Source organism: Rhincodon typus, chromosome 9 (genome assembly GCF_021869965.1).
Source record: "Rhincodon typus isolate 14 chromosome 9, sRhiTyp1.1, whole genome shotgun sequence".
Lineage (NCBI taxonomy): Eukaryota > Metazoa > Chordata > Chondrichthyes > Orectolobiformes > Rhincodontidae > Rhincodon > Rhincodon typus.
The window spans coordinates 88,337,350-88,362,000 of record NC_063340.1 but is presented as its reverse complement, the minus strand read 5'-3'; the positions used below and the strand labels follow the sequence as shown (position 1 = coordinate 88,362,000).

The 24,651-nt window shown below is 42.5% G+C and overlaps 1 protein-coding gene across 1 annotated transcript in view; it reads left to right on the top strand.

Moving 5' to 3' along the window:
* Positions 1-24,651, top strand: part of LOC109915609 (collagen alpha-1(XII) chain-like) — a 259,058-nt gene that overhangs the window by 99,824 nt on the left and 134,583 nt on the right. The window contains exons 26-31 of the mRNA XM_048601391.1: positions 5,929-6,058; positions 9,213-9,352; positions 13,928-14,060; positions 14,828-14,854; positions 16,496-16,638; positions 21,641-21,770. Coding sequence (XP_048457348.1) covers positions 5,929-6,058; positions 9,213-9,352; positions 13,928-14,060; positions 14,828-14,854; positions 16,496-16,638; positions 21,641-21,770 — 703 coding nt within the window. The remainder of the gene's footprint in view (positions 1-5,928; positions 6,059-9,212; positions 9,353-13,927; positions 14,061-14,827; positions 14,855-16,495; positions 16,639-21,640; positions 21,771-24,651) is intronic.

Below are 24,651 nucleotides of genomic sequence, written 5' to 3'. Positions count from 1 at the left end.
GAAAAGCTTTGTTTACAAGCAGTACAGGCAGATCACAGTAAGCAAGATTGTACAGATCGAAAAGACTGAGAGGCATACAGATTACATTGCACAGGGAGTGCGCTAGGCAAGATCGATGTCAACAAGATCAGCAATATTTGAGGCTAGAGAGTCCATTCATCAAACTAGTAATAGCCAGGAAGAAGCTGTTCTGGAATTTGCTGGTTCGTGTGTTCAGGCATCTGTACCTTCTGCCTGACGGAAGAGGTTGTCGGAGATCATTGCCAGGGAGCAATGGGTCTTTGATGATGTTGGCAGCCTTTCCATGGCAGCGAGCCAAGAACAAGGAACAAAGAAAATTACAGCACAGGAACAGGCCATTCGACCCTCCAAGCCTGTGCTGATCCAGATCCTCTATCGAAACCTGTCGCCTATTTTCTAAGGATCTGTATCCCTCTGCTCCCTGCCCATCTCGTGTATCTGTCGAGATACATCTTAAATGACGCTATCGTGCCTGCCTCTACCGCCTCCACTGGCAACGTGTTCCAGGCACCCACCACCTGTGTAAAGAACTTTCCACGCATATCTCCCTTAAACTTTACCCCTCTCACCTTGAAATCGTGACCCCTAGTAATGGAGTCCCCAACTTTGGGAAAAAGCTTCTTGCTATCCACCCTGTCTATACCTCTCATGATTTTGTAGATCTCAATCAGGTCCCCCCTCAACCTCCGTCTTTCTAATGTAAATAATCCTAATCTACTCAACCTCTCTTCCTAGCTAGCGCCCTCCATACCAGGCAACATCCTGGTGAACCTCCTCTGCACCCTCTCCAAAGCATCCACATCCTTTTGGTAATGTGGCGACCAGAACTGTACGCAGTATTCCAAATATGGTTGAACCAAAATCCTATACAACTGTAACGTGACCTGCCAACTCTTGTACTCAATACCCCGTCCGATGAATGAAAGCATGCCGTATGCCTTCTTGACCACTCTATCGACCTGCGTTGCCACCTTCGGGGTATAATGGACCTGAACACCCAGATCTCTCCGTGCATCAATTTTCCCCAGGGCTTTTCCATTTACCGTATAGTTCACCCTTGAATTGGATCTTCCAAAATGCATCACCTCGCATTTGCCTGGATTGAACTCCATCTGCCATTTCTCCACCCAACTCTCCAATCAATCTATATTCTGCTGCATTCTCCGACAGTCCCCTTCACTATCTGCTACTCCACCAATATTAGTGTCATCTGCAAACTTGCTAATCAGACCATCTATACCTTCCTCCAGATCATTTATGTATACCACAAACAACAGTGGTCCCAACACGGATCCCTGTGGAACACCACTGTTCACTGTTCTCCATTTTGAGAAACTCCCTTCCACTACAACTCTCTGTCTCCTGTTGCCCAGCCAGTTCTCTATCCATCTAGCTAGTACACCCTGAACCCCATGCGACTTCACTTTCTCCATCAGCCTACCATGGGGAACCTTATTAAACGCCTTACTGAAGTCCATGTATATGACATCTACAGCCCTTCCCTCATCTATCAACTTTGTCACTTCCTCAAAGAATTCTATCAAGTTGGTAAGACATGACCTTCCCTGCACAAAACCATGCTGCCTATCACTAATAAGCCCATTTTCTTCCAAATGTAAATAGATCCTATCCCTCAGTATCTTCTCCAGCAGCTTCCCCACCACTGACGTCAGGCTCACCGGTCTATAATTACCTGGATTATCCTTGCTACCCTTCTTAAACAAGGGGACAACATTAGCAATTCTCCAGTCCTCCGGGACATCACCCATGCTCAAGGATGCTGCAAAGATATCTGTTAAGGCCCCAGCTATTTCCTCTCTCGCTTCCCTCAGTAACCTGGGATAGATCCCATCTGGACCTGGGGACTTGTCCACTCTAATGCCTTTTAGAATACCCAACACTTACCCCCTCCTTATGCTGACTTGACCTGGAGTAATCAAACATCTATCCCTAACCTCAACATCCGTCATGTCCCGCTCCTCAGTGAATACTGACGCAAAGTACTCATTAAGAATCTCACTCATTTTCTCTGACTCCTTGCATAACTTCCCTCCTTTGTCCTTGAGTGGGCCAACCCTTTCTCTAGTTACCCTCTTGCTCCTTATGTATGAATAAAAGGCTTTGGGATTTTCCTTAACCCTGTTTGCTAAAGATATTTCATGACCCATTTTAGCCCTCTTAATTCCTCATTTCAGATTGGCTCTACTTTCCCGATATTCTTCCAAAGCTTCGTATGTTTTCAGTCGCCTAGACCTTATGTATGCTTCCTTTTTCCTCTTTGCTAGTCTCACAATTTCACCTGTCATCCATGGTTCCCTAATCTTGCCTTTTCTATCCCTCATTTTCACAGGGACATGTCTGTCCTTCACTCTAATCAACCTCTCTTTAAAAGCCTCCCACATATCAAGTGTGGATTTGCCCTCAAACAGCTGCTTCCAATCCACATTCCCCAGCTCCTGCTGAATTTTGCTATAGTTGGCCTTCCCCCAATTTAACACTCTTCCTTTAGGACCACTCTCGCCTTTGTCCATGAGTATTCTAAAACTTACGGAATTGTGATCACTATTCCCAAAGTAATCCCCTACTGAAACTTCAACCCCCTGGCCGGGATCATTCCTCAACACCAGGTCCAGTATGGCCCCTTCCCGAGTTGGACTATTTACATACTGCTTTAGAAAACCCTCCTGGATGCTCCTTACAAATTCTGCTCCATCTAAACCTCTAACACTAAGTCAATCCCAGTCAATGTTGGGAAAATTAAAATCTCCCATCACCACTACCCTATTGCTCCTACATCTTTCCATAATCTGTCTACATATTTGTACCTCTATCTCACACTCGCTGTTGGGAGGCCTGTAGTACAGCCCCAACATTGTTACCGCACCCTTCCTATTTCTGAGCACTGCCCATATTGCCTCACTGCTCGAGTCCTCCATAGTGCCCTCCTTCAGCACAGCTGTGATATCCTGTTTGACCAGTAATGCAACTCCTCCACCCCTTTTACCTCCCTCTCTATCCCACCTGAAACATCTATATCCTGGGACATTTAGTTGCCAATCTTGCCCTTCCCTCAACCAAGTCTCAGAAATAGCAATAACATCATACTCCCAGGTACTAATCCAAGCCCTAAGTTCATCTGCTTTATCTGCTACACTTCTCGCATTAAAACAAATGCACCTCAGACCACCTGTCCCTTTGCGTTCATGATCTGTTCTCTGCCTACTCTTTCCCTTAGTCACACTGACTTCATTATCTAGTTCCTTACAGGCTTTAGTTACTACCTCCTTACTGCCCACTAACCTCCTCATTTGGTTCCCATCCCCCACTACATTCGTTTAAACCCTCCCCAACAGCGTTAGCAAAAGCACCCCCTAGAACATTGGTTCCAGTCCTACCCAGGTGTAGACCGTCCGATTTGTAATAGTCCCACCTCCCCCAGAACCAGCCCCAATGTCCAAAAAATCTGAACCCCTCCCTCCTGCACCATCTCTCAAGCCACTCATTTATCCTGCCTATTCTTTCATTTCTACACTGACTAGCACGTGGCACTGGTAGAAATCCTGAGGTTACTACCTCTGAGGTCCTACTTTTTAACTTGGCTCCTAACTCCCTAAATTCTGCTTGTAGGACCTCATCCTGTTTTTTACCTATATCATTGGTGCCTATATGCACCACGACAGCTGGCTGTTCACCCTCCCCCTTCAGAATGTCCTGCAGTCGATCTGAGACATCCCTGACCTGGGAGGCAACATACCATTCAGGAGTCTTGTTTTTGAACACAGAACTGCCTATCTACTCCCCTTACAATCGAGCCTTGTAAATGGAGCCCATGGATGGAAGATTGGCTTCCGTGAAGGTCTGGGCTGTGCACACAACCTTCTATCGTTTTTTATTGTCCTGGGCAGAGCAGTTGTCACACCAGGCCGTTATAGACCTGGACAGTATGCTTGCAATGGTGAATCTGTCAAAGTTGGTGAGGGGCCTTATGGACATTCCAAATTTCCTGAGCCACTTGTGGATGAAGAGGCATTGTTGTGCCGTCTTGACAGTCAATTAACTCAGTTGGTTGAGTGGTTTGTGATGCAGACTGATGCCAACACTGTGGTTTCATTTCTTGTACTGACTGAGGTTGCAATGAAGGTCCCTGCTTCTCAAACTCTCCCTTCGCCTGAGATGTGTGAAGAGTTAATGTTTCGAGTCCAGTGACCCTTGTTGTGACCTGCTGAGTTTCTCCAGCAATTTCTGTGTTTGTTAAAAAGTAAGAGGCATTATTGCAATTGTGCAGGACATTGATAAGGTTGCACCTAATGTACTGAATATGGCTTTGGTCTCCAGATTTAAGGAAGGAAATCCTTGCATTAAAAGCAATTCAGAGAAGGGTCTCATGGCTTATTCTTGAGGTAAAGGATTTCTTTTAAGTGGAAAGGTTGAGCAGACTGGACTTGTCGTCATTGGAATTTGCAAGAATGAGAGATGATCCTATTTTTACATAAAAGTTTCTGAAGTGCCTTGACAGGGTAGATGCTGAGACAATATTTTTGCTTGTGGGGGAACCAAGAACTAGGACAGATGGGTCTTCCATTAAAGATGCATATGTCATTAGAGAAGGTCATTAATCCTTGGAATTGTATATCTCAAAGAGGAATGAAGGTTGGGTCATTGAATGTAATCAGAGCCGAACTCTATTTTTGATCTTCAAAGGGAGTCGAAGGTTATGGGCTGGAAGATTGAGTTCAGCCAGAATCTCAATGAATGATGGGCAGGCTCAATGGCCACTGCTGTTCCTATTTTTGATGACCTTTTGTTCTTACAACAATCTAACATTTTCATTGTCACTCTTATTAATACAACATATATGTTTCTAGATTTGTAATGAGAATTCAAATTGTCAAACTTTCCATGGGGAGATTTGAACTCCCATGCTCTGAATTATTCATCCAGGCTTCTGGACAATTTGAATTTGTGTCAAAAAGTATCTCTAAATAAAGATGAGTTATGCTAATGTCCAACCAATGGTTTCCAAAGGAAGTCCATCAAGATGTTCTCACGGGGCAACAGGGGATGGACTAAATACCCATCTTGCCAGTGATGACTGCATTCTGAGATCAAGTAATAAAAATGGCCAACATATTTGCCTCCCCTGAGAGGATGGTGTTGGAGTGCCTTCATAAGTTGCTAGTTAGGCAGCCAATTAGCTCAGTTGGCTGGATGGTTTGTGATGACGAGTGGCAACATCGTTTGGGTTCAATTCCTGTACTGACTGAGGTTATAGTGAAGGTCCCTCCTTCTCAACCTCTCCCCCCGCCTGAGGTGTGGTGACCCTCAGGATAAACCACTACTAGTTGTCTCTCTCTAATGAGTGAGTGGGACTGTAATGACTTTACTTTTAATTTGCCAGTCTCAGTCTGATACAGCTGAGGGTGTTGCTAGGCTAGGTCAGAGGTGACACAAAACACAAGCTGTAAAAGCAAGACTCAGAATTAAAGGGAGCCATGATTAGGATGGGTGAGGGGGGGCGAGGGGGGTGGAGGGGGAATAACAGGTGGTTTAAAATATAACACTGGCACGACAAAGTGAACTTAGTCTTGAGTCAAACCAAGGAAAAGCATATCTATTAAACCAGATCGTACAGTATTTGAAACTTGTCATTAAGTAACTCAGACATGAAAAGAAGCTTCTTAGAACTTTCTCACACAATTCTCGGGTGAGTTTGATGGAGAAAGAGAAATAAGCTCCCCCTGTGATCTCCAGCATTTGTTATTTTCAGTACAGATTCCAGCATCCGTAGTTATTTGCTCCCAATAGACTTCTTCCGTTGTTCGTTTTTGATCTTTACATTGTATTTTGCTACAAATTTACTGTCTTACCCAAACATGTGTAACCGTTATCTTTTCTTTCACCCGATAGGTGGAAATCCCCGGCAATGAGAACTCAGTGCCACTATCAGGCCTTGTGTCACAGACAGAGTATAAGGTTGCAGTTACTGCAATACATGAACAAGGCCCCTCAGCTCCCCTGATTGGGAGAGAAAACACACGTAAGTGAGATGCTTCAGTCCAAGTATTGAGGGCTTCCATTGAGCCTATAACAAATCTCATAACTTCAGTCACACTGAGAAATAAGAAAAGTTTTGATTGTTCATCTTCGAGCAGGGAAGTTTAGGAGGAGATCGAATGGGGATGCTCAAAATCATGAAGCACTTTAATGTAATAAAGGAGGAGAGATGGTTTCCACTGGCTGGGTCATCAGTAAGCAATGGACAACAGATTTTAGATGGTTAGCAATAAAAGTAGAAAAGAGAAGGATTTTTTTTTAACCCAGTGTGTTGTTATGATCTGGAACGTGCTGCCTGAATAGTTGGTCGAAGCAAGTTTAATGGTAGCTTTCAAATGGGAATTAGATAAATACTTAGAACCTTAACATTGGTACAGCACAGAAAGATACCATTTGGCTCATCATATCTGTGGGTTGTTCTTTATCTGAGTAACTCAGCTAATCCCATTCTCTAGACCTTTCTCTGTGCCCCTTCTCATATTTTCTATTCGAATAAATATCCAATTTCCATTTTTCCCTGGGCATCCCTGTCAATAAGTCACTGAAAACTAACTACAACCACAGTGGCCACCCCACAAATCCCCCATGATAAAGCAATTATCCAGTGCCCCAGAAAACGTTTTATTTTCCCCAAACATATGTCTCCCCTAAAAGTGACCAAGACCCTTTGGATGCTTAATTCCTTGGAAGTAGTTAGTCTCACTGGGTGAAATTTGGTGCTCTTCACCATGACAGGTTGGGTGAGGGGGTGATATTTAATCAGCTGGCTGGGGGGTCTGCTGCAAAGGCCCCCTGGATGGCTACCCACCCAATACCAACTGAGAATTTCAACTCGGTATTTAATATCTGCTACAGGGCCTCACCATGCTCCTGGCAGGTTCAAACCCAAAGATGTTAGAGATTTCCCACACTGGAAACTCCTTGAATAAACATAGAGTCATAGGAATGTACAGCATGGAAACAGACCCTTCGGTCCAACTCGTTCACGCTGACCAGGTATCCTAAATTAATCTTGTCCCATTTGCCAGCATTTGGCCTATATTCCTCTAAACTCTTCCTATTCACATACCCTTCCAGATGCCTTTTAAATGTTGTACTTGTACCAGCCTCCACCACTTCCTCTGGCAGCTCATTCCATACATGGACGATCCTGTGTGTGAAAATGTTGTTCCTCAGGTGACTTTTAAATCTTTACATTGTGAAGTTGCTTGTAGGCTCCCCTTGTGGGAAGCAGAGGGTGTGTGGTTGTGGTGGATGACAGTAGTTAGGGAGGGTGAGGCAGTTCTCTTGCTCAAAGTCACTTTAGATTGGAAGTGCCTAATTGAAGGAACTGATATCAGAAAGTAGGAAGCCCCCTGCTGCCAGCCCACTCACCACCCATGACCTCCAGCCATGAACATCCTCTAGATCCCACTTCTTCACTCAGCTATAGCCCATGTCACAGTGATGGCAGTAATACTCTCAACAACCAGTGCCATTGCTGCAGTTCAATAGGTCTGATCGGCCAGCATTCCCCAAGGTTATTGATCCAGTTTAATGCCCGAATGGTGGTGGGAATACCCTAACAGAGGTGACAAGGAGGCTCTCACTGTCTCTGCAGCCTGGGAACAAGACCCCCTCACACCTACTTTCAATAGCATCGGCTTGTTCAGCAGGTAAAATGCTGAGTAGGAAGTTCTCATCTGCATCCGTTGCATACTTGATCAAGGAATGGTTAAGAACTAACTGAAGTTCCTCCAGTGTCTGAATGTTCCATTTACCTAATGCAAGCAACCATTATGTTGAAGTGGGCATAATTCAGCAGAAACTGGAAACAATGTTATTTTCCTTCTCATCAGATTCCTCAGATTTCCCAACAGTGAGACGAAATCGTATTCATTCATGAGATGTGTGATACTACCAATGCCAGTATTTGTTGCTTATCTCTTATTGCCTTGGAGATGACAACTGTGAGCCACCTTCTTGAACTGCTGCAGTCCTCAGAGTACTTAGGCACAGTGCTATTACGAGGGAATGACAGTGAAGGAGCAGCAATGTAGTTCTAAGCAGTTTATATCACCAATGTAGTTCTAAGTCAGGATGGTGTGTGTCTTGGAGGAGTGGTGTACGCGTGTATCTGCTGCCCTTGTCCTTGTCATGGGTTTGGGAAGTACTGTCAGAGGAATCCTAGTGAGTTGCTGCAGTAAATCTTGTAGAAGGTACACACAGCTGTTACTGTGCATGGGTGTCGAAGGGAGTGAGTCTTAGTAGTTGAGGTGCTGATCAAGTCGACGGCTTTTTCCTGGATTGTGTAAACATTCTTCAGTGTTGGAGCTGCACTCATCCTGGCAAGTTGAGAGTATTCCACAATATTCTGAGCAATGCTTTCCAGACTGGAAGTATGATGAATGCGACATTCCTGTGTCTATCCCTGTAGTGCTCTGAAATTAATAAAGGTGTCAATTTACCACTTTGGCACTGGTCCACATGTGTGGTGATATAAACTTCAATACTGTTAGAGATCACAGGGTAAGATAAAAACTAGAACCTATCGCCAAATGACTTGCAAGGCACTGAAAAAATGCCAAGCAAGAGATGAAACACAGAACTTAATTGGATATGATATATTAAAATTGAGCAAAAACTCTGTATTGAAGACTTTACTGTGCTGGGAGAGAGCTATTCCTGATTATTGAATACAACAAAATCCAAATCATCCTGGTCAAATGTTTGTGTGTTTTGGAAATAGTGACCTGAGGAGATCTTCTTACTGTATCAGCTCATTGCAATGTAGATTTGCTTACTGTGATTTTGCATATGTCGTTTGTCCTAAACCTTGCTAATGTCTTCTCTGATGGGACACTTCTTAGCATTTGTCTCTTTTATGAAGCTTCTCAGCTCTTGAGGAAAAATCCCATTCTTTGGCTAGTTGTCAATTCATTTTTTTTTTAAACTGGCTGTGCTGCTATGAACCATCTTTACTACATTAAAGGAACTAAATAAATGCAAGTCTTGGTGTTGGAACATCAGATAACAATGACACTATCTCAAACGTTTTCCTCTATCCTTCCTTTCCTGACTATTTCTACTGAGCCATGATCACTGCATAGGTCATGTACATTAAAGGTCCCACAGCTTCTGTTTTCTTTCACTTATAGTGGTTGTCCCAGCTCCAACAAACCTACGCTTCACGGACATAGGGCAGAAGCGTTTCCGTGTCCACTGGGATCATGGAGCAAGGGATGTTGCCCTTTACAGACTCATATGGGTTCCATCTGGAGGAGGGGAAAGAAAAGAGGTGAGGAGACTAGTGCTTTCTGCTTCAGTTATCATTTTGATTTCCTCTTTAATATGTACATATGCAGCAAATTTTGGAACCAGAGGGATCTGTACCGATGGGATGGTCTCCAATTGAACCGATCTGGAACCAGTGTTCGAGCGAAAAGGATAAATAGGGTGGTCACTAGGACTTTAAACTAGTGAGTTGGGGGGAAGGGAAAGGGAAAACGACAGGGAGTATGATGGTAAATAAAAAGGTAAACAGCAGGTTAGCATGTGTGCAGGAGGGTTTAAGTTCAAGGCAGACTATGAAAGAAGCAAAAAGGAAGGATAACTCAGGACATATTATTAGAGATGTTGGAAATCATGAGGGTAAGAAAGCTAGCATAAAGGCACTTTACCTGAATGCTCGTAGCATTCGTAACAAGGTTGATGAGTTAACAGCAGAAATCATCGCGAATGAATATGATTTGGTAGCCATTACGGAGACATGGTTACAGGATGGTCATGACTGGGAGTTAAATATCCAAGGGTACCAGACTATTCGGAAGGACAGACAGGAAGGTAAGGGGGGTGGTGTAGCTCTGATATTCAAGGACGACATCAGGGCAGTGCTGAGAGATGATATAGGTTCTGTGGAGAATGAGGTTGAATCCATTTGGGTGGAAATTAGAAATTCTAAGAGGAAAAAGTCACTGATAGGCGTAGTCTATAGGCCACCAAATAATAACATCACATTGGGGCAGGCAATAAACAAAGAAATAACTAATGCCTGTAAAAATGGTACGGCAATTATCATGGGAGATTTTAATCTACATGTAGATTGGTCGAACCAGCTCGGTCAGGGTAGCCTTGAGGAGGAGTTCATTGAGTGTATCCGTGATAGTTTTCTTGAACAGTATGTAATGGAACCGACAAGGGAGCAAGCTATCCTAGACCTGGTCCTGTGTAATGGGACAGGAATAATTAATGACCTCATAGTTAGGGATCCTCTTGGAAGGAGTGATCACAGTATGGTTGAATTTAGATTACAGATGGAGAGTGTGAAGATAAAATCCAATACCAGGGTCCTGTGCTTGAACAAGGGGAACTACAATAGAATGAGGGAGGACTTGGCTAAAGTAGACTGGAAAGAAAGATTTTATGGTGGGACAGTTGACGAGCAGTGGAGGACTTTCAAAGTAATTTTTCAAAGTGCTCAGCAAAAGTATATTCCAGTGAAAAGGAAGGACTGTAAGAAAAGGGGTAATCTGCCATGAGTGTCTAAAGAAATAAGGGAGGCTATCAAATTGAAAGAGAAGGCATACAAAGTGGCCAAAAACAGCATGAAACTAAAAGATCGGGAAAACTTTGAAGGTCAACAGAAAGCCACAAAAAGAGCTATAAAGAAAAGTAAGATAGAACATGAGAAAAAACTAGCACAGAATATAAAGACAGATAGGAAAAGTTTCTATAAATATATAAAACGAAATAGAGTGGCTAAAGTAAACGTTGGCCCTTTAGAGGATGAGAAGGGGAATTTAGTTATGGGATATGATGAAATGGCCGAGGCATTGAACAGGTATTTTGTATCGGTCTTCCCAGTGGAGGACACTAATAACATGCCAGTAATTGACAAAGAGACGAAGGTAGATGAGGACCTGGAAACAATCATTATTACGGAAGAGGTAGTGTTGGGCAAGCTAATGGAGCTAAGGATTGATAAGTCTCCTGGCCCTGATGGAATGCATCCCAGGGTACTAAAAGAGATGGCGGGAGAAATAGCAGGTGCACAGGCGGTAATTTTCCAAAATTCGCTGGACTCTGGGGCAGTCCCAGCAGATTGGAAAACAGCAAATGTGATGCCACTGTTTAAAAAGGGAAGTAGACAAAAGATGGGGAATTATAGACCAGTTAGCTTAACCTCTGTAGTGGGGAAGATGCTTGAGTCTATTATCAAGGAAGAAATAGCAAGGCATCTTGATAGAAATTGTCCCGTTGGGCAGACGCAGCATGGGTTCATGAAGGGCAGGTCATGCTTGACAAATCTTTTGGAATTCTATGAAGACATTACGAGCAAGGTGGATGATGGGGACCCAGTGGATGTGGTGTACCTAGACTTCCAAAAGGCCTTTGACAAGGTGCCGCACAAGAGGCTACTGCATAAGATAAGGATGCATGGCGTTAAGGGTAAAGTATTAGCATGGATAGAGAATTGGTTGACTAACAGGAAGCAAAGAGTGCGGATAAATGAGTGCTATTTTAGCTGGCAGTCAGTGACTAGTGTTGTGCCTCAGGGATTGGTGTTGGGACCGCAATTATTTACAATTTATATAGATGATTTGGAGTTGGGGACCACATGTAGGGTGTCAAAGTTTGCAGATGACACTAAGATGAGTGGCAGAGCAAAGTATGCAGAGGAACATAGATACATTGAGTGAGTGGGCAAAGGTCTGGCAGATGGAATACAATGTAAATAAATGTGAAGTCATACATTTTGGTAGGAGTAATAGTAAAAAGGATTATTACTTGAATGGTAAAAAGTTGCAGCATGCTGCTATGCAGAGGGACCTGGGTGTCCTTGTGCATGAATCACAGAAGGTAGGTCTGCAGGTACAACAAGTAATTAGGAAGGCAAATGGAATTTTGTCCTTCATTGCTAAAGGGATTGAGATTAAAAGCAGAGAGGTTATGTTGCAGCTGTACAAGGTGCTGGTGAGGCCACACCTGGAGTACTGTGTGCAGTTTTGGTCTCCTTACTTGAGAAAGGATGTACTGGCACTGGAGGGCGTACAAAGGAGGTTCACTAGGTTGATTCCGGAGTTGAGGGGGTTGGCTTATGAGGCGAGACTGAGTAGATTGGGATTATATTCATTGGAATTCAGAAGATTGAGGGGGGATCTTATAGAAACTTATGAAGGGAATAGATAAGATAGAAGTAGAGAGGATGTTTCCACTGGCAGGTGAAGCTAGGACAAGAGGGCATAGCCTCAAGATTAGAGGGAGCAGATTTAGGACTGAATTGAGAAGGAACTTCTTCACCCAGAGAGTTGTTAATCTATGGAATTCCTTGCCCAGTGAAGTAGTTGACGCTACTTCAGTAAACGTTTTTAAAGATAATGTAGATTTTTTTTGAACAATAAAAGAATTAAGGGATATGGTGAGAATGCGGGTAAGTGGATCTGAGTCCACGAAAAGATCAGCTATGATCTTATTGAATAGCGGAGCAGGCTCGAAGGGCCGGACGGCCTACTCCTGCTCCTAGTTCTTATGTTCTTAAATTGCAGGTGGGCATATCTGTAGATGTGTGGAAATGTTCCTGCTGCACAGCATTGATGTTCCTCTGCTTATTGTCATCCACAGAGGATGAATTTCATAACCTGCTCAATTATAGTTCAGTGAATCCATTTCCACTGTTTCCTGTATATCGTGACGGCGAGTGCCAAGGGGCTGTTTAACTGTGATGGGACTCACAATTACATTTGCTCCTATCTTCAACCTCAAAACCCATGTGTGTGAACAGCATTCAGATAGGATGGGGATGGGAAAGGATGTAATAAACCCCTACCCCTAGCTGTACCAAGTTAGAAGTCACACGACACCAGGTTATAGTCCAACAGATTTCTTTGGAATCACAAGCTTTTGGAGCGCAGCCCCTTCATCAGGTGAAGTCAGAAGAGCTGTGCTCCAAAAGCTTGTAATTTCAAATAAACCTATTGGACTACAACCTGGTGTCGCATGATTTCTGACTTTGTGCACCCAGTCCGACACTGGCACCTCCACATCCTAGCTGTGCCAGGAAGGGACGAGTTTGGTCCTTTCGTACATGCTGAATTTTCGGCTCTCTGGATGAACTGGCTGATGTGTGGGGAGAATTATCTTCATTCAAGGACTTCTGCAGAACTCCTCCAGAATGAAACTGAAAAAAACCCTTTAATTTCAAGTTATTGGTCTTGCCCCTAGACTTAAAAAGAAACACACATTCAGAAATTTCTAACAGAGACCATGATGCACCGTTGTTCATCTTACTTAGTTGCAAACTCTTCAAATGTACACAAAAGCTCATTATTTCTAAAAGGTACTTCACAATCACTTTGTTTTCAAAGAAAACATCATGGCAACAAAAATACTTCAGATACACTGAAAAACCCATATCTCACTAATTTAAAAATCAAACTTAAAAATAAGTGATATTAAAATCGATATACATCACACCCTCCATCACAATGGGAAGAGTTCTTTCAATCACTTGTAGCAAAAACCATAAACATATTTTTTATCTGTGCATTCATATTATTGCTACAGAAACTGATCTTGAACATTGTGCATCTAATATTGAGATGTTGGGCTTAGTTGGATCAACTACATAAGAGGATTTATTCACTCATTCCAAATTGTTCCTTTCAATTAGCTTTTCTGCAGAGATATCCCAGATGACACTTGGGACAGTTGCTGCAGTCAGAAGTTATTAAATTCAGGTCATGATTGCTTTGGTTCCCTGGATGGAATCAAGTTCAAACTTCCCATTTTATTAGAAAAATGAGTTTTCAGAAAGAAAATTGGTTCCTGGCTCAGACACCCTATTGACTTAAGTGCTGATGCTTGTTCTGTCTAGATTATTATAAATGGCAAGGAGGACAACCAAGTTTTAGACAACCTGAATCCTGACACCTCATATGATGTCTCCCTTTCTGCCATCTACCCAGATGAGATGGAAAGTGAAGATCTCTTTGGTTCCCAACGTACACGTAAGTCTTTAGCACAAAAACATCTCCATCAGTCTTTTCCCTTTCCCCCTATCCCTGCTTCTGCAGTTGTGGCTTGGAAACAAGCACTTGATGGTCGTGGTCAGGGACCCAACCCTCAGTAATCTATTCCTCCTATAAGTATAACCCATCTCTGAATACAAGGAACCAATACCCCCCACCATCAAACTTATTATCTCTTCCTTGCGGAGAAAATATTGGATTCAGTTGTATTGTCTCTCTACCTTGGGATAATGCGACAATCAATTGATATTTTCCTAATGCATTTAATTTAAACTGTGCCAGGTTAACTTTACTGGTTGACATCAGATCGCTGACCATTGAGTGAAACACTCTTGATGTTTGTTTTTGTGGAACTTTAAACAATATCATACCGTGTATTTTAATACAAGCAAGTGAGGTGACTGGAAAGGCAATCGGTTTTAATAATTTGAAGAAATTGAACCTTACTGTCTCACACTCTTCATGGTCTAGTGATGCACACTAAACAAAAAAAAACAAAGAACTTCAGATGCTGGGAATCTGAAACACAAATAGACATTTCTGGAAAAAAAAGTCTCAGCAGGTCTGGCAACATCTGTGGAGGGAAAGCAGAGTTAATGTTTCAGATCCAGTGACCCTTCTTCAGAACTTCATTCACTTTGCCTATAAACTTGAGAATTTGGCTAATTCTGAATGTCAACCAGATTTTTTGCTGTAATTTAAAGAAAACACCTGATATTAACAGATGTCATCTTTTAATTTTTTAGTGCCCAAGATGATTCCAACTACACCATGTAAGTGTTCAGTTTCTGTTATTCTCAGTGGTAAATCCCTGCTTGCAGAAAATGTGAGTCAGAGTATCAGACTACAGTGTTTATCCCTGGGTCTGTAAGGAGCTTCCTTGCGGGAGCACTCCTGCCTCTGAGTTTAAATGAATCCAGTTCCAGACATTCCAAATGCCTGTACCCTGAAATTATTACTCGGAATTCCAAATGATCTTTTACCTCCATCAGCTGAATGAGTGCACTGCCTCCTCCTCTAGGTTCTGGTAGGACTAAGCTCCCCAGGCTGGGAGAAAGATCTTCAGAGCCACAGAGGAACCAATGACATTTCAACCTCTCAGATTGTTACTCAGCCTGTGTCTCCTTCTGATGCTTTATACAGTCCTCCAAGGGACCAGTGAGAAGATACCAAAACAATTGCAATTTCTCTCTTTGATCCTTGCCTGCTATGGGCTCAGATCCCTCCTGGGGCTCACGATAACCTCAATATCATGAGTAAAAATACTGAGCAAGAATTATTGTGAATGATCGTACAAATGGAACACTGCCTTTATGCAAAAAAATATTGTTAGCAATATGTTTTTTCTTTGTTCATAAATGTATGATCCATGATGTAACTGTCATCTGGATTAAATAAAATTGTAGGTCTTGCAGTACAGGAGGAGACCATTCATCTCATCATTGCCTGTGTCAGCTCTTTGAATGAGTTATCCGCATTACCTGTGCCCATTTTGTTTTTCCTTATGATCCTGAAAATATACTCCCTTTGAAGTATTTGTCTACCATAAGCACCAAACAAACTAGCAAAATGACAGAACAGGCTTGATGGGCCAAATGATCTCCACCTTTTTTGCCATTGCAACAGAACTGCAGCGGAGTTCTTCAGGAATTCAGTAATAAGCATTTGCCCGGAGTTTTCCCATGAACATGCAAATTACCTATCTACTGCCTTGCTAAAGCATTTTGTAAAATATAACGTGTAATTGTGGATGACGGAGGAGGATGTAATGATCTAATATTCAAACCCAACTTGGGAAATCCGTCTGTTGACATAGAAAGGCTGATGTGGAATGCTTATTGACAGCTGGAGCACTGTTGTTAGTGAGTAAGGCTGCTGCATACAGTTGCTACTCTAAATCTGGCATTGATGTTGGCATCGATTGCTTAGAGAGATGCTGTACAGGCGCCTGGAGAGAGAGACACAAATGCATATGTGTTACAACAGAGGATGTGTTGAAAAGGTGAGCCTGAGGCATGTTATTGCAATTAAGAGGCAGCTTTATTGCACAGCTAGTGTGCTTGGCCAAGAATTGGAAATTTCCATCCTGAAGCTCATCATTCAGGCTGATGTTCCTACTGCCCAGTGCTGCACTGTCAAAGATTCCACCTTTCCATTAGATTTTGTGCTAACGCCTAATTTAACCATCGATTGAATGGAAAAAAAAAAGCCCATGATATTATTTCAAAGAAAGACTCAGGGAGTTTTCCTTTGTGTAAATTGGCTGCTACATTTCCTACATTGACTTCACTTCAGTAGGCTGTGGAGTGTAATGTCTTAAGTTTGTGAAAGATGCTAATGCTGTCAGATTCTTCTTTCTTTTTCTAAGAGGGAGGAAATGGCATTTACGCTAATGATGTTTATTTACTCTTCAGCTACTCTTGCTCCCCCTCGTAACCTCCAAGTGTACAATGCCACATCTCACAGCCTGACAGTGAAGTGGGATCCTGCCATTGGTCGAGTCCGGGGTTATCGGGTTATCTATGCACCCATGACTGGAGACCCTATTGATGAAACGGTAATCCCAATTGTCTTCATGATTCTTTTTGATTGGTTAGAGTCTGGATGAAACAGTGATACAGGCAGACAGCAGTATGGTAGGTGGTTCATCCAGATCCGAGAATCCGGGGACCGATTGGAAAAGCTGTCATCGGGACGGAAAGAGATTCCACATCTGACAAAGTGAGGGCAAACCAGCAATGGGCCGAATGGCCTGCACAACGAGTCCTTCGAGTGCTCCGGTTTCCTCCCACAGTCCAAAAATGTGCAGGTTAGGGTGGATTGGCTGTGTTAAATTGTCCATAGTGTCCAGGAATGTGCAGGCTGGGTGGATTAGCCATGGAAAATGCAGGGTTACAGGGATATGGTAAGGAGTGGCTCCGTATGGGATGCTCTCTGGAGGATTGGTTTTGACTCAATGGGCCAAATGGCCTGCTTCCACGCTGTAGGGATTCTGTGATTCTATGAACTGCAAGGATATGGGGCAAAACCTATTAAAACAAAAGCTTTCCAGGCAATCAGGCAAGAATGTCATTGATGAAGTTTATTCCTTTGACTATAATGCAGCTTTACTTACTAAGTTAACCTTAGGCTTCTTTGGTAATGGTTGTTGCAACACATGTAAATGTCAATACCTATTTACGGGCCAAAGGAATAGATTGAAATCCAGTTCAACTCCTTCATCTGTTGATGCAGATAGTCTGGTGTGAAACAAGAGTTTTGGTAATCAATTGCAATATCTTGGAGTTTAATTATCCCAAATGCAATGCCATGCATGTGATTACAGATTAATGTGTTAGTATTGCCCAATTGCTTTTACATTCAAAACTATTGGGTTTCCTCTAGGTGCTCCGGTTTCCTCCCACAGTCCGAAGATGTGCAGGTTAGGTAGATTGGCCATGCTAAATTGCCCATAGTGTTCAGGGATGTGTACATTAGGTGGGTTATAGGTGGATGGGTTTGGGTGGGAAGCTCTGTAGGTCGGTGTGGACTTGTCGGGTCGAAGGGCCTGTTTCCACACTGTAGGGATTCTATGATTCTATTTGCAGATCCCTTAAGTTACTTTTATAAGATTGCATGCAACTAATAAGGAGATCTTAACTTATTCTCAGTCAGGTCTTAATGTGAATTATCAGAATAATTTTTTGTCTTTGTGTATTATTAATGCTTTTATACAATTATTTAAAAATCGAAGGGGGCAGACATTACCTTGTGTAGACACTTAACACATTTGTATCAAGTTTCTCTGTTTTAACAGATGTTGCTGTCTCAATTTTAGTGGCAGAGCAAGGTATTGCTGCCAGTTCATTACAGTAACGCCCATTTAATCATTACCAACAGGCTTTTTTTTGAAAATAATGTTTCAATTTGCACAGGATTCTGGAAGGAAGGCACTGAGACCATTCATAGATGTAAAAATTGGCTGGCTGACAAGTAAAACACAGCGGAATGGACTTACAGAGTAGCTCGTATAGAGAGCTGGTACAGACATGATGGGCCAAATAGCCACCTTGTCTGCTGTTATCTTTCTGTGAGCTATGACATTTACATCAGAGAAATCTATATTAAGTTGACTGCAAGTGACCCCGGTTGGAAGTGAGGGAATACCTTATTGCTGGGAGCTTTGCAAAATGTTATTCCAAGTCCACAAGTTCCTTGCAAATATGCTACATCCACCACACATCGTACTCATGTAACATAATATTGAAGGAACTCAAATTTGTATTCAAAGCAGTCATTTCATACACTGAAAGTGTAAGGGTTATATTAATGTAGCATGTTGAGCTAAATACATTTCTCCTGATATTATTCCTGTGACTTTGCAAGAGAGTAGAATCAGTCAAAGTGTAAACCAGATGTTGCATCTTATACATTCTTCCAGTTTCAGCTCTAGAGTTATCACAGATTGGTTTTAAATATCCTCAAACCTCCTCTGAACTTGCTTACCAGTGTGAGTGACATGCACTGTTCTATTCTGGACAAGGTGATATCACATGACCTAGACTTAGATCATTAATGAAAGCCTTAGCCTGTTTCTGACTCAATGTACCGCTTGTAGTTAGCAGACACATCCAGTCACCCAGAACAGGGTTTGCTCATGGCGTTGGAGTTTGGAAAGTTAATCACACCCTTTCTTCTTGCAGACTTGCACTTACTACAATTTGCTAAATCATTTGAGCGATGCTTACTTCATCAAATCATTACTATGTTTAACCTTTGGAAACTGCCGATGATGCCTTCTAACAGCATGAATAAGTGCAGAGCAATATATTATCATAGAATCCCTACAGTGTGGAAACAGGCCATTCGGCCAATCAAATCTACACTGACTCTCCAAAGAGAATCCCACCCATACCCACCCCATTTCTGTAACCCTACATTTTCCATCAATAATCCACCTTGCCTGCACATCTTTGGATTGTGGGAGGAAACCAGAGCACCCAGAGGAAACTCACACAGACACAGGGAGAATGTGCACACTCCACATAGACAGTCGCTTGAGGGTGGAATCAAACCCGGGTCCCTGGTGCTGTGAGACAGCAGTGCTAACTGCTGAGCCACTGTGCCGCCCAGATATACACTGGGCTGTGGGCTCAGATAGTCTACAATTGCTGGTAAGCCACTCAGTTCAAGAAATTCAGGGGCAAACAAAAAATGCTGGCACTACCATTGACATCTCATGAAAAAATAAAGGAGAAAAATATATTAAGAAGAATCCACAGTGTGATATTCCTTTTGTGAACTGCATTGACTAACTCACTTGATAGCTTCAAACATTCAATCGTGTTCCTTTATTGAACAGCTTATGTATCAATATTAACAGGCCTTTCTCAGACATAGTTTGAGAAAACAAATACCTATTAAATAGAAAACACCAGTTACTGTTTACTGTGTGCCAATAAATTGTTTTCCAGTAAATTGGATTACTCTCCTTGTGTTGTGGCTAACCTTTTGATATTTTTGTTTGAGTTTGTATCTAATCTGTCAAGAATAGAGAGGTTTTAACTAATCTTCAGTAACCCATTGTACTGGATTATGTTGCATTGCACTGCGTTCTTTATGAAAAGCAGACTTGTAGGTCATCAAAGACAAATCCATCCAAGAGCTTTGTTTGCAAAGCTCTCATAGTCTTCATGTCATACAAAAAAAAAGATATTTCTTGAGGTGACTGCCAGAATGCCAACAGCGCAATTTCTTAGAACTCCACTACTTTTGAAAGTAACTTTAGTATGCCCTATAAGAATTATGCCCTGACTGGATATGACAAAGAAGGAAGACTTTAATCCACATTTAAAACCCATATGTTTTCAATTATATTAGAGAAGTTAGCTGCAATTAACAACATCTAAGGTTTCGTGTTTTGGAGTTCACACATATTTGCATTTAGATGACAAGCAGCTACCATTTATCATTAACTTTCTCAACTTAGAAAATGGCAATGATGGCCTGCCCTGTAACATCACTCCCAGCTCTCAGAAGCAGAGAGGGACTGTCTGCTCTTGAGAAAAAAAAGGTAATAACTTCCAGATGGTTCTCTGGCAGAATGGCAGCAGTGTCCGGTTTGAAGTAGCCCACAGACGGCACAGGATTATAGAATCTGTCTACCAGAGACCCTGTCTCTGCCAACGTGAAAGGATGTGACAGTACTGGACTTAAAAGGACTGACAATCTCAACCAAGCTCCTTCATATTCAATTAAAATCCAAGAATTTAACCGTCTGAATTGAATGAAACTGGCAATGTCACTTAGAGACAGGATGGTATTGGTATAATTTGAAAATGTTCTTGCAGTTTGTTGGGGCTGAAGCACTCAAGGCAGTGCAGAGGGAGCTTTATACAAAATGATGTCATATTGAGAGTTGGCTCTGGGTGTTTTCTTTGCAGTGACATGGAACATTTTTGGGACAGGATTGCGGACATTTGATGTCCTAGTGAAAGAATTGCTGCGCCACAATGCTTTACAGCTAATTAAATATTGTATTCTCCGTATGTCATATGGCTTTCATTCTGTGCACAGGAGGATCCCACAAAAAGTAAGGTGATATATGGCCAAATGATCTGTTTTATGGATATTGGTTGAGGCAAAAATATGGTCCATGATGTCAGAGAGTTCTTCTTTCAAATAGTGTAGTAGAATATTTTATTTTCATCATACAAGACAGATTGCTTTCGGATCTTATTTGATAGATGGTATCACCAATCATCATTGAGTTTTTGAAATTACAGAAAGAGGCCCGTTAGTCCATGGAGACTGCACCAATTATTAAATGTCCATCTATTCTAAGAGATAGTAAGAACTGCTGATGCTGGAGTCAGAGATAATACAGTGTGGAGCTGGAGGAAGACAGCAAACCAGGCAGCATCAGAGGAATGGAAAAGCTCCACACTGTGTTATCTCCATTTATTCTAATCCCAGTTTCTAGCACTTGGCCCACAACCTTGTATCCTATACAATAACGTGGTATCCCATTAGTACCACATTGGGCTGGATTTTATCTAACCTAAGACTGGGAATGATAATGCTAAACCGCTGCCCAGTCTGGGCTCCATGGGCTCCACTGATGGAGAGCGTGGGAGACCCCAATTCCTGGGACAGCAAAAGCCAGGCATTTCTTTATCTGGACACCCTTCTTTCTATATTATTCAGGGTAAATGCAGGAAGGATGTATCAATGACTGGAGAGTTCAGAATCAGGGATCGCAGATGGGGGGTAAGTCTTTGAGGATTGAAATGGGGAGAAATGTCATCACCCAGAGAGTGGTGAGCCTGTGGAATTCTCTGCCACAGAATCTAGTTGAGGCCAAAACACTGAATGTTTTCATGAAGGAGTTAGATATAGTTTTTAGGGTCCAAGGGGAACATTCAGAGAAAGCGGAGAGAGGGGATTGAGGTAGATGATCAGCCATGATCAGATTTACTGTTGGAGCAGGTTCAAAGGGCCGAAAGGGATTCTTCTTCTCTGATTTTCTATGTTTCTACATCCATTGAATACTTAACTCAAGGCATTTATTTCTCTTCAAGATTACAGTGGGTCCCAGACAGAACAACGTGGTGCTACAGAAGCTGGATCCAGACACCCCTTACTCAATCAGAGTGGTATCCGTCTCTAGAGCTGGAGATGGGGGACAGATAATTGGAAACGGCAGAACAAGTATGTTCAATGACCCTGGACGTGATTGCTAAATGTACAGGGGTTGTGGGGGGGACGGTAGTTGGGGATTGGGTGGGAGGTTGGGGAGGAGAAATTATATCACCTGAGGATTCAAAAACTGAACTGGCCCAGCCATACAAATGCTGTATACTGTGGTTATAAGTGCTGCTCAAAGACTGGGAATTCTCCAGCGAGTAACTCAGCTCCTGACTCCCCAAAGCCTGTCCACCATCTACAAGGCACAATTCAGGGGTGTGATGGAATACTCCCCTCTTGCCCAGATGTGTGCAGCCCCAACAACACACAAAAAAAGCCTGATTTCATCTAGGACAAAGTATTCTGCTTGATTGGCACTCTATCCACTGCCTTCCACGTTTGTTGCCTCCACCACTGACACTCAGCTGCAGCAGTGTATAACATCTACTAGACACTGTAGTAATTCACTAAGGTAGTTTCAACAGCAACTTTCCAAAACCAGGACCTATACCAACCAGAAGGACAAGGGAAAGCAGATACATGGGAATACCACAAGCCACACACCATTCTGAATTAGAAATATATCACTGCTAATATATCAAAACCATGGAACTCCCTCCCCAAAAGTACACTTCACCTGATGAAGGGGCTGTGCTTCGAAAGCTTATAATTTCAAGTAAACCTGTTGGACTATAGTCTGATGTTGTGTGACTTCTGACCTTGTCCACCCAGTCCAACACCGGCACCTCCACATAATGCCAAAAAGTACCATGAATGTTCCTATAACCCAAAGACTGTAGTGGTTCATGAAAGCACCTCACCATCACCTTCTTGAGGGTAATTAGTAATGACCACTAAAAGCTGGACTAGCCAGTGACGTCTGCGTCTAATTAATTAATTTAAAAGATATACTGTACCTCTGTGATCTTTGACTTTAGTAACACACATAGACCATTCAGCTTATTGGTATGGTCCATCATTCTGTCTGACGTCTCTCCTCAATATTAGGGACAAAAACAGAAGTTGCTGGATAATCTCAGCGGGTCTGGCAGCATCTGTGAACAAAAACCAGAGTTAACATTCCTTAGAACATTCTGAGAACCCGAAATATTAATGTGACTTTTCTTCACAGATGCTGCCAGACCTGCTGAGCTTTTCCAGCAACTTCTGTTTTTGTTCCTGATTTACAGCATCTGCAGTTCTTTTTGTTATTATTTAGTATTCTCCTCAATATTAACCTAACTTGCGAGAAAAGGGCAGGTATGGAAGTAGGGTGTCTAAATTGGGTCAGTGTATATAGTGTGTCCAATTCACTCTGGGTGAGTGATGTTTTAAATCAGGAGTTATTGAACTTTATATTCCAAATTCCTTGCTCTTAAATAATTCTTGATCACCTAATTTCTGAAATAATAATGTCCTTTCTAACGCCTCAGTTGCTTCTCATTTCCTTCTGGGCTGATAGAATAGAACTCTCCCCTCTCCCTCCACACATGTCTTGCTGTAGAATGGAATTTTCAACTTGTCTGAGTGCAAGGCAAAAAGGGATCTAAAATCCATAGCACAAACTAATTACTACTTGGCATCAATCTCACAGTCTCCTTCAAAGAGAGCTCCAGAAAATAATTGCTTTGCTAAATGTAAAATAATTAGTTTGGGAGTAAGGAAACTAAATAGCGGAGCGTGTTTTGAATAAATCAGCAGCAGACCACGCTGATTGGGAAAGGGATTTGGAGCTTTTTGTGGAGAAGTTATTGAAACCACCCGCTCAGCATATGGTTACATTGGGAAAGGCGAGAAAACTTTCTGGTTTTCTCAGCAATAGGATGGAGTGTAAAGCAAAAGAGGTGATGTTGTTACTTTAGAGGAAAGAACTTTCATTTAATTAGTGCCTTTTACAACCTCAGAACATTCCACAGTACTTTAGAGCCAATTAGATATTTTTGAAGTGTAGTCACCATTTCACCTCTTCAATACAGGAAACCCAGCAGCCTATTTTTACACAACTTCCCACAATCAGCAATGAGATAAAGAAACAAGCATTGGTGAGAGTTGAGGGATAACTATTGACCAGGCAGCTTACCTCCTGACTCCCCAAAACCTGTCCACTATCTACAAGGCACAAGTCAGGAGTGTGATGGAATACTCCCCACTTGCCTGGATGCGTGCAGCTCCAACAACACTCAAGAAGCTTAACACCATCCAGGACAAAGCAGCCCACTTGATTGGCACCACATCCACAAGCATCCACTCCCTCCACCACCGATGCAGTGTGCACTATCTACGAGATGCACTGCAGAAATTCACCAAAGATCTTCAGTCAGCATCTTCCAAACCCACGGCCACTTCCATCTAGAAGGACAAGAGCTGTATACATGGGAAAACCACCACCTGCAAGTTCCCCTCCAAACCACTCACCATTCCTGACTTAGAATATCGCTGTTTTCTCAGTGTCACTGGGGCAAAATCCTGGAATTCTGTCCCTAAGGGCATTATCAGTCAACATGCAACAGGTGAACTGCAGTGGTTCAAGCAAGCAGATCACCACCACCTTCTCAAGGGCAACTAGGAATGGGTAATAAATGCTGACCCAGCACAGCCCACGTCCCAGGGATGAATGAGAAAAAGGTGACAGTGGAGATTTTCTTTAAAATATGCCACAGCATTATTTATGCCCCACCTGAGAGGAAGTCAGTTTATGTCACAGCAATTCCAATCATATCGTAGTATTGCACTGGAATGCCACATGGACTGTGCACTCACATTCCTGAGGTTAGGGGGAGGGTGTCCTTTAGTTCACAACGGCAGTGCAGTGTCGAGCAGGAATGAAGAGTCACTCAGGTTTCAGAATGCCTGCCCCACTCCATCCTGCTTACTTAAACCCCTGAAGATTTATGCAGTTTGTTTC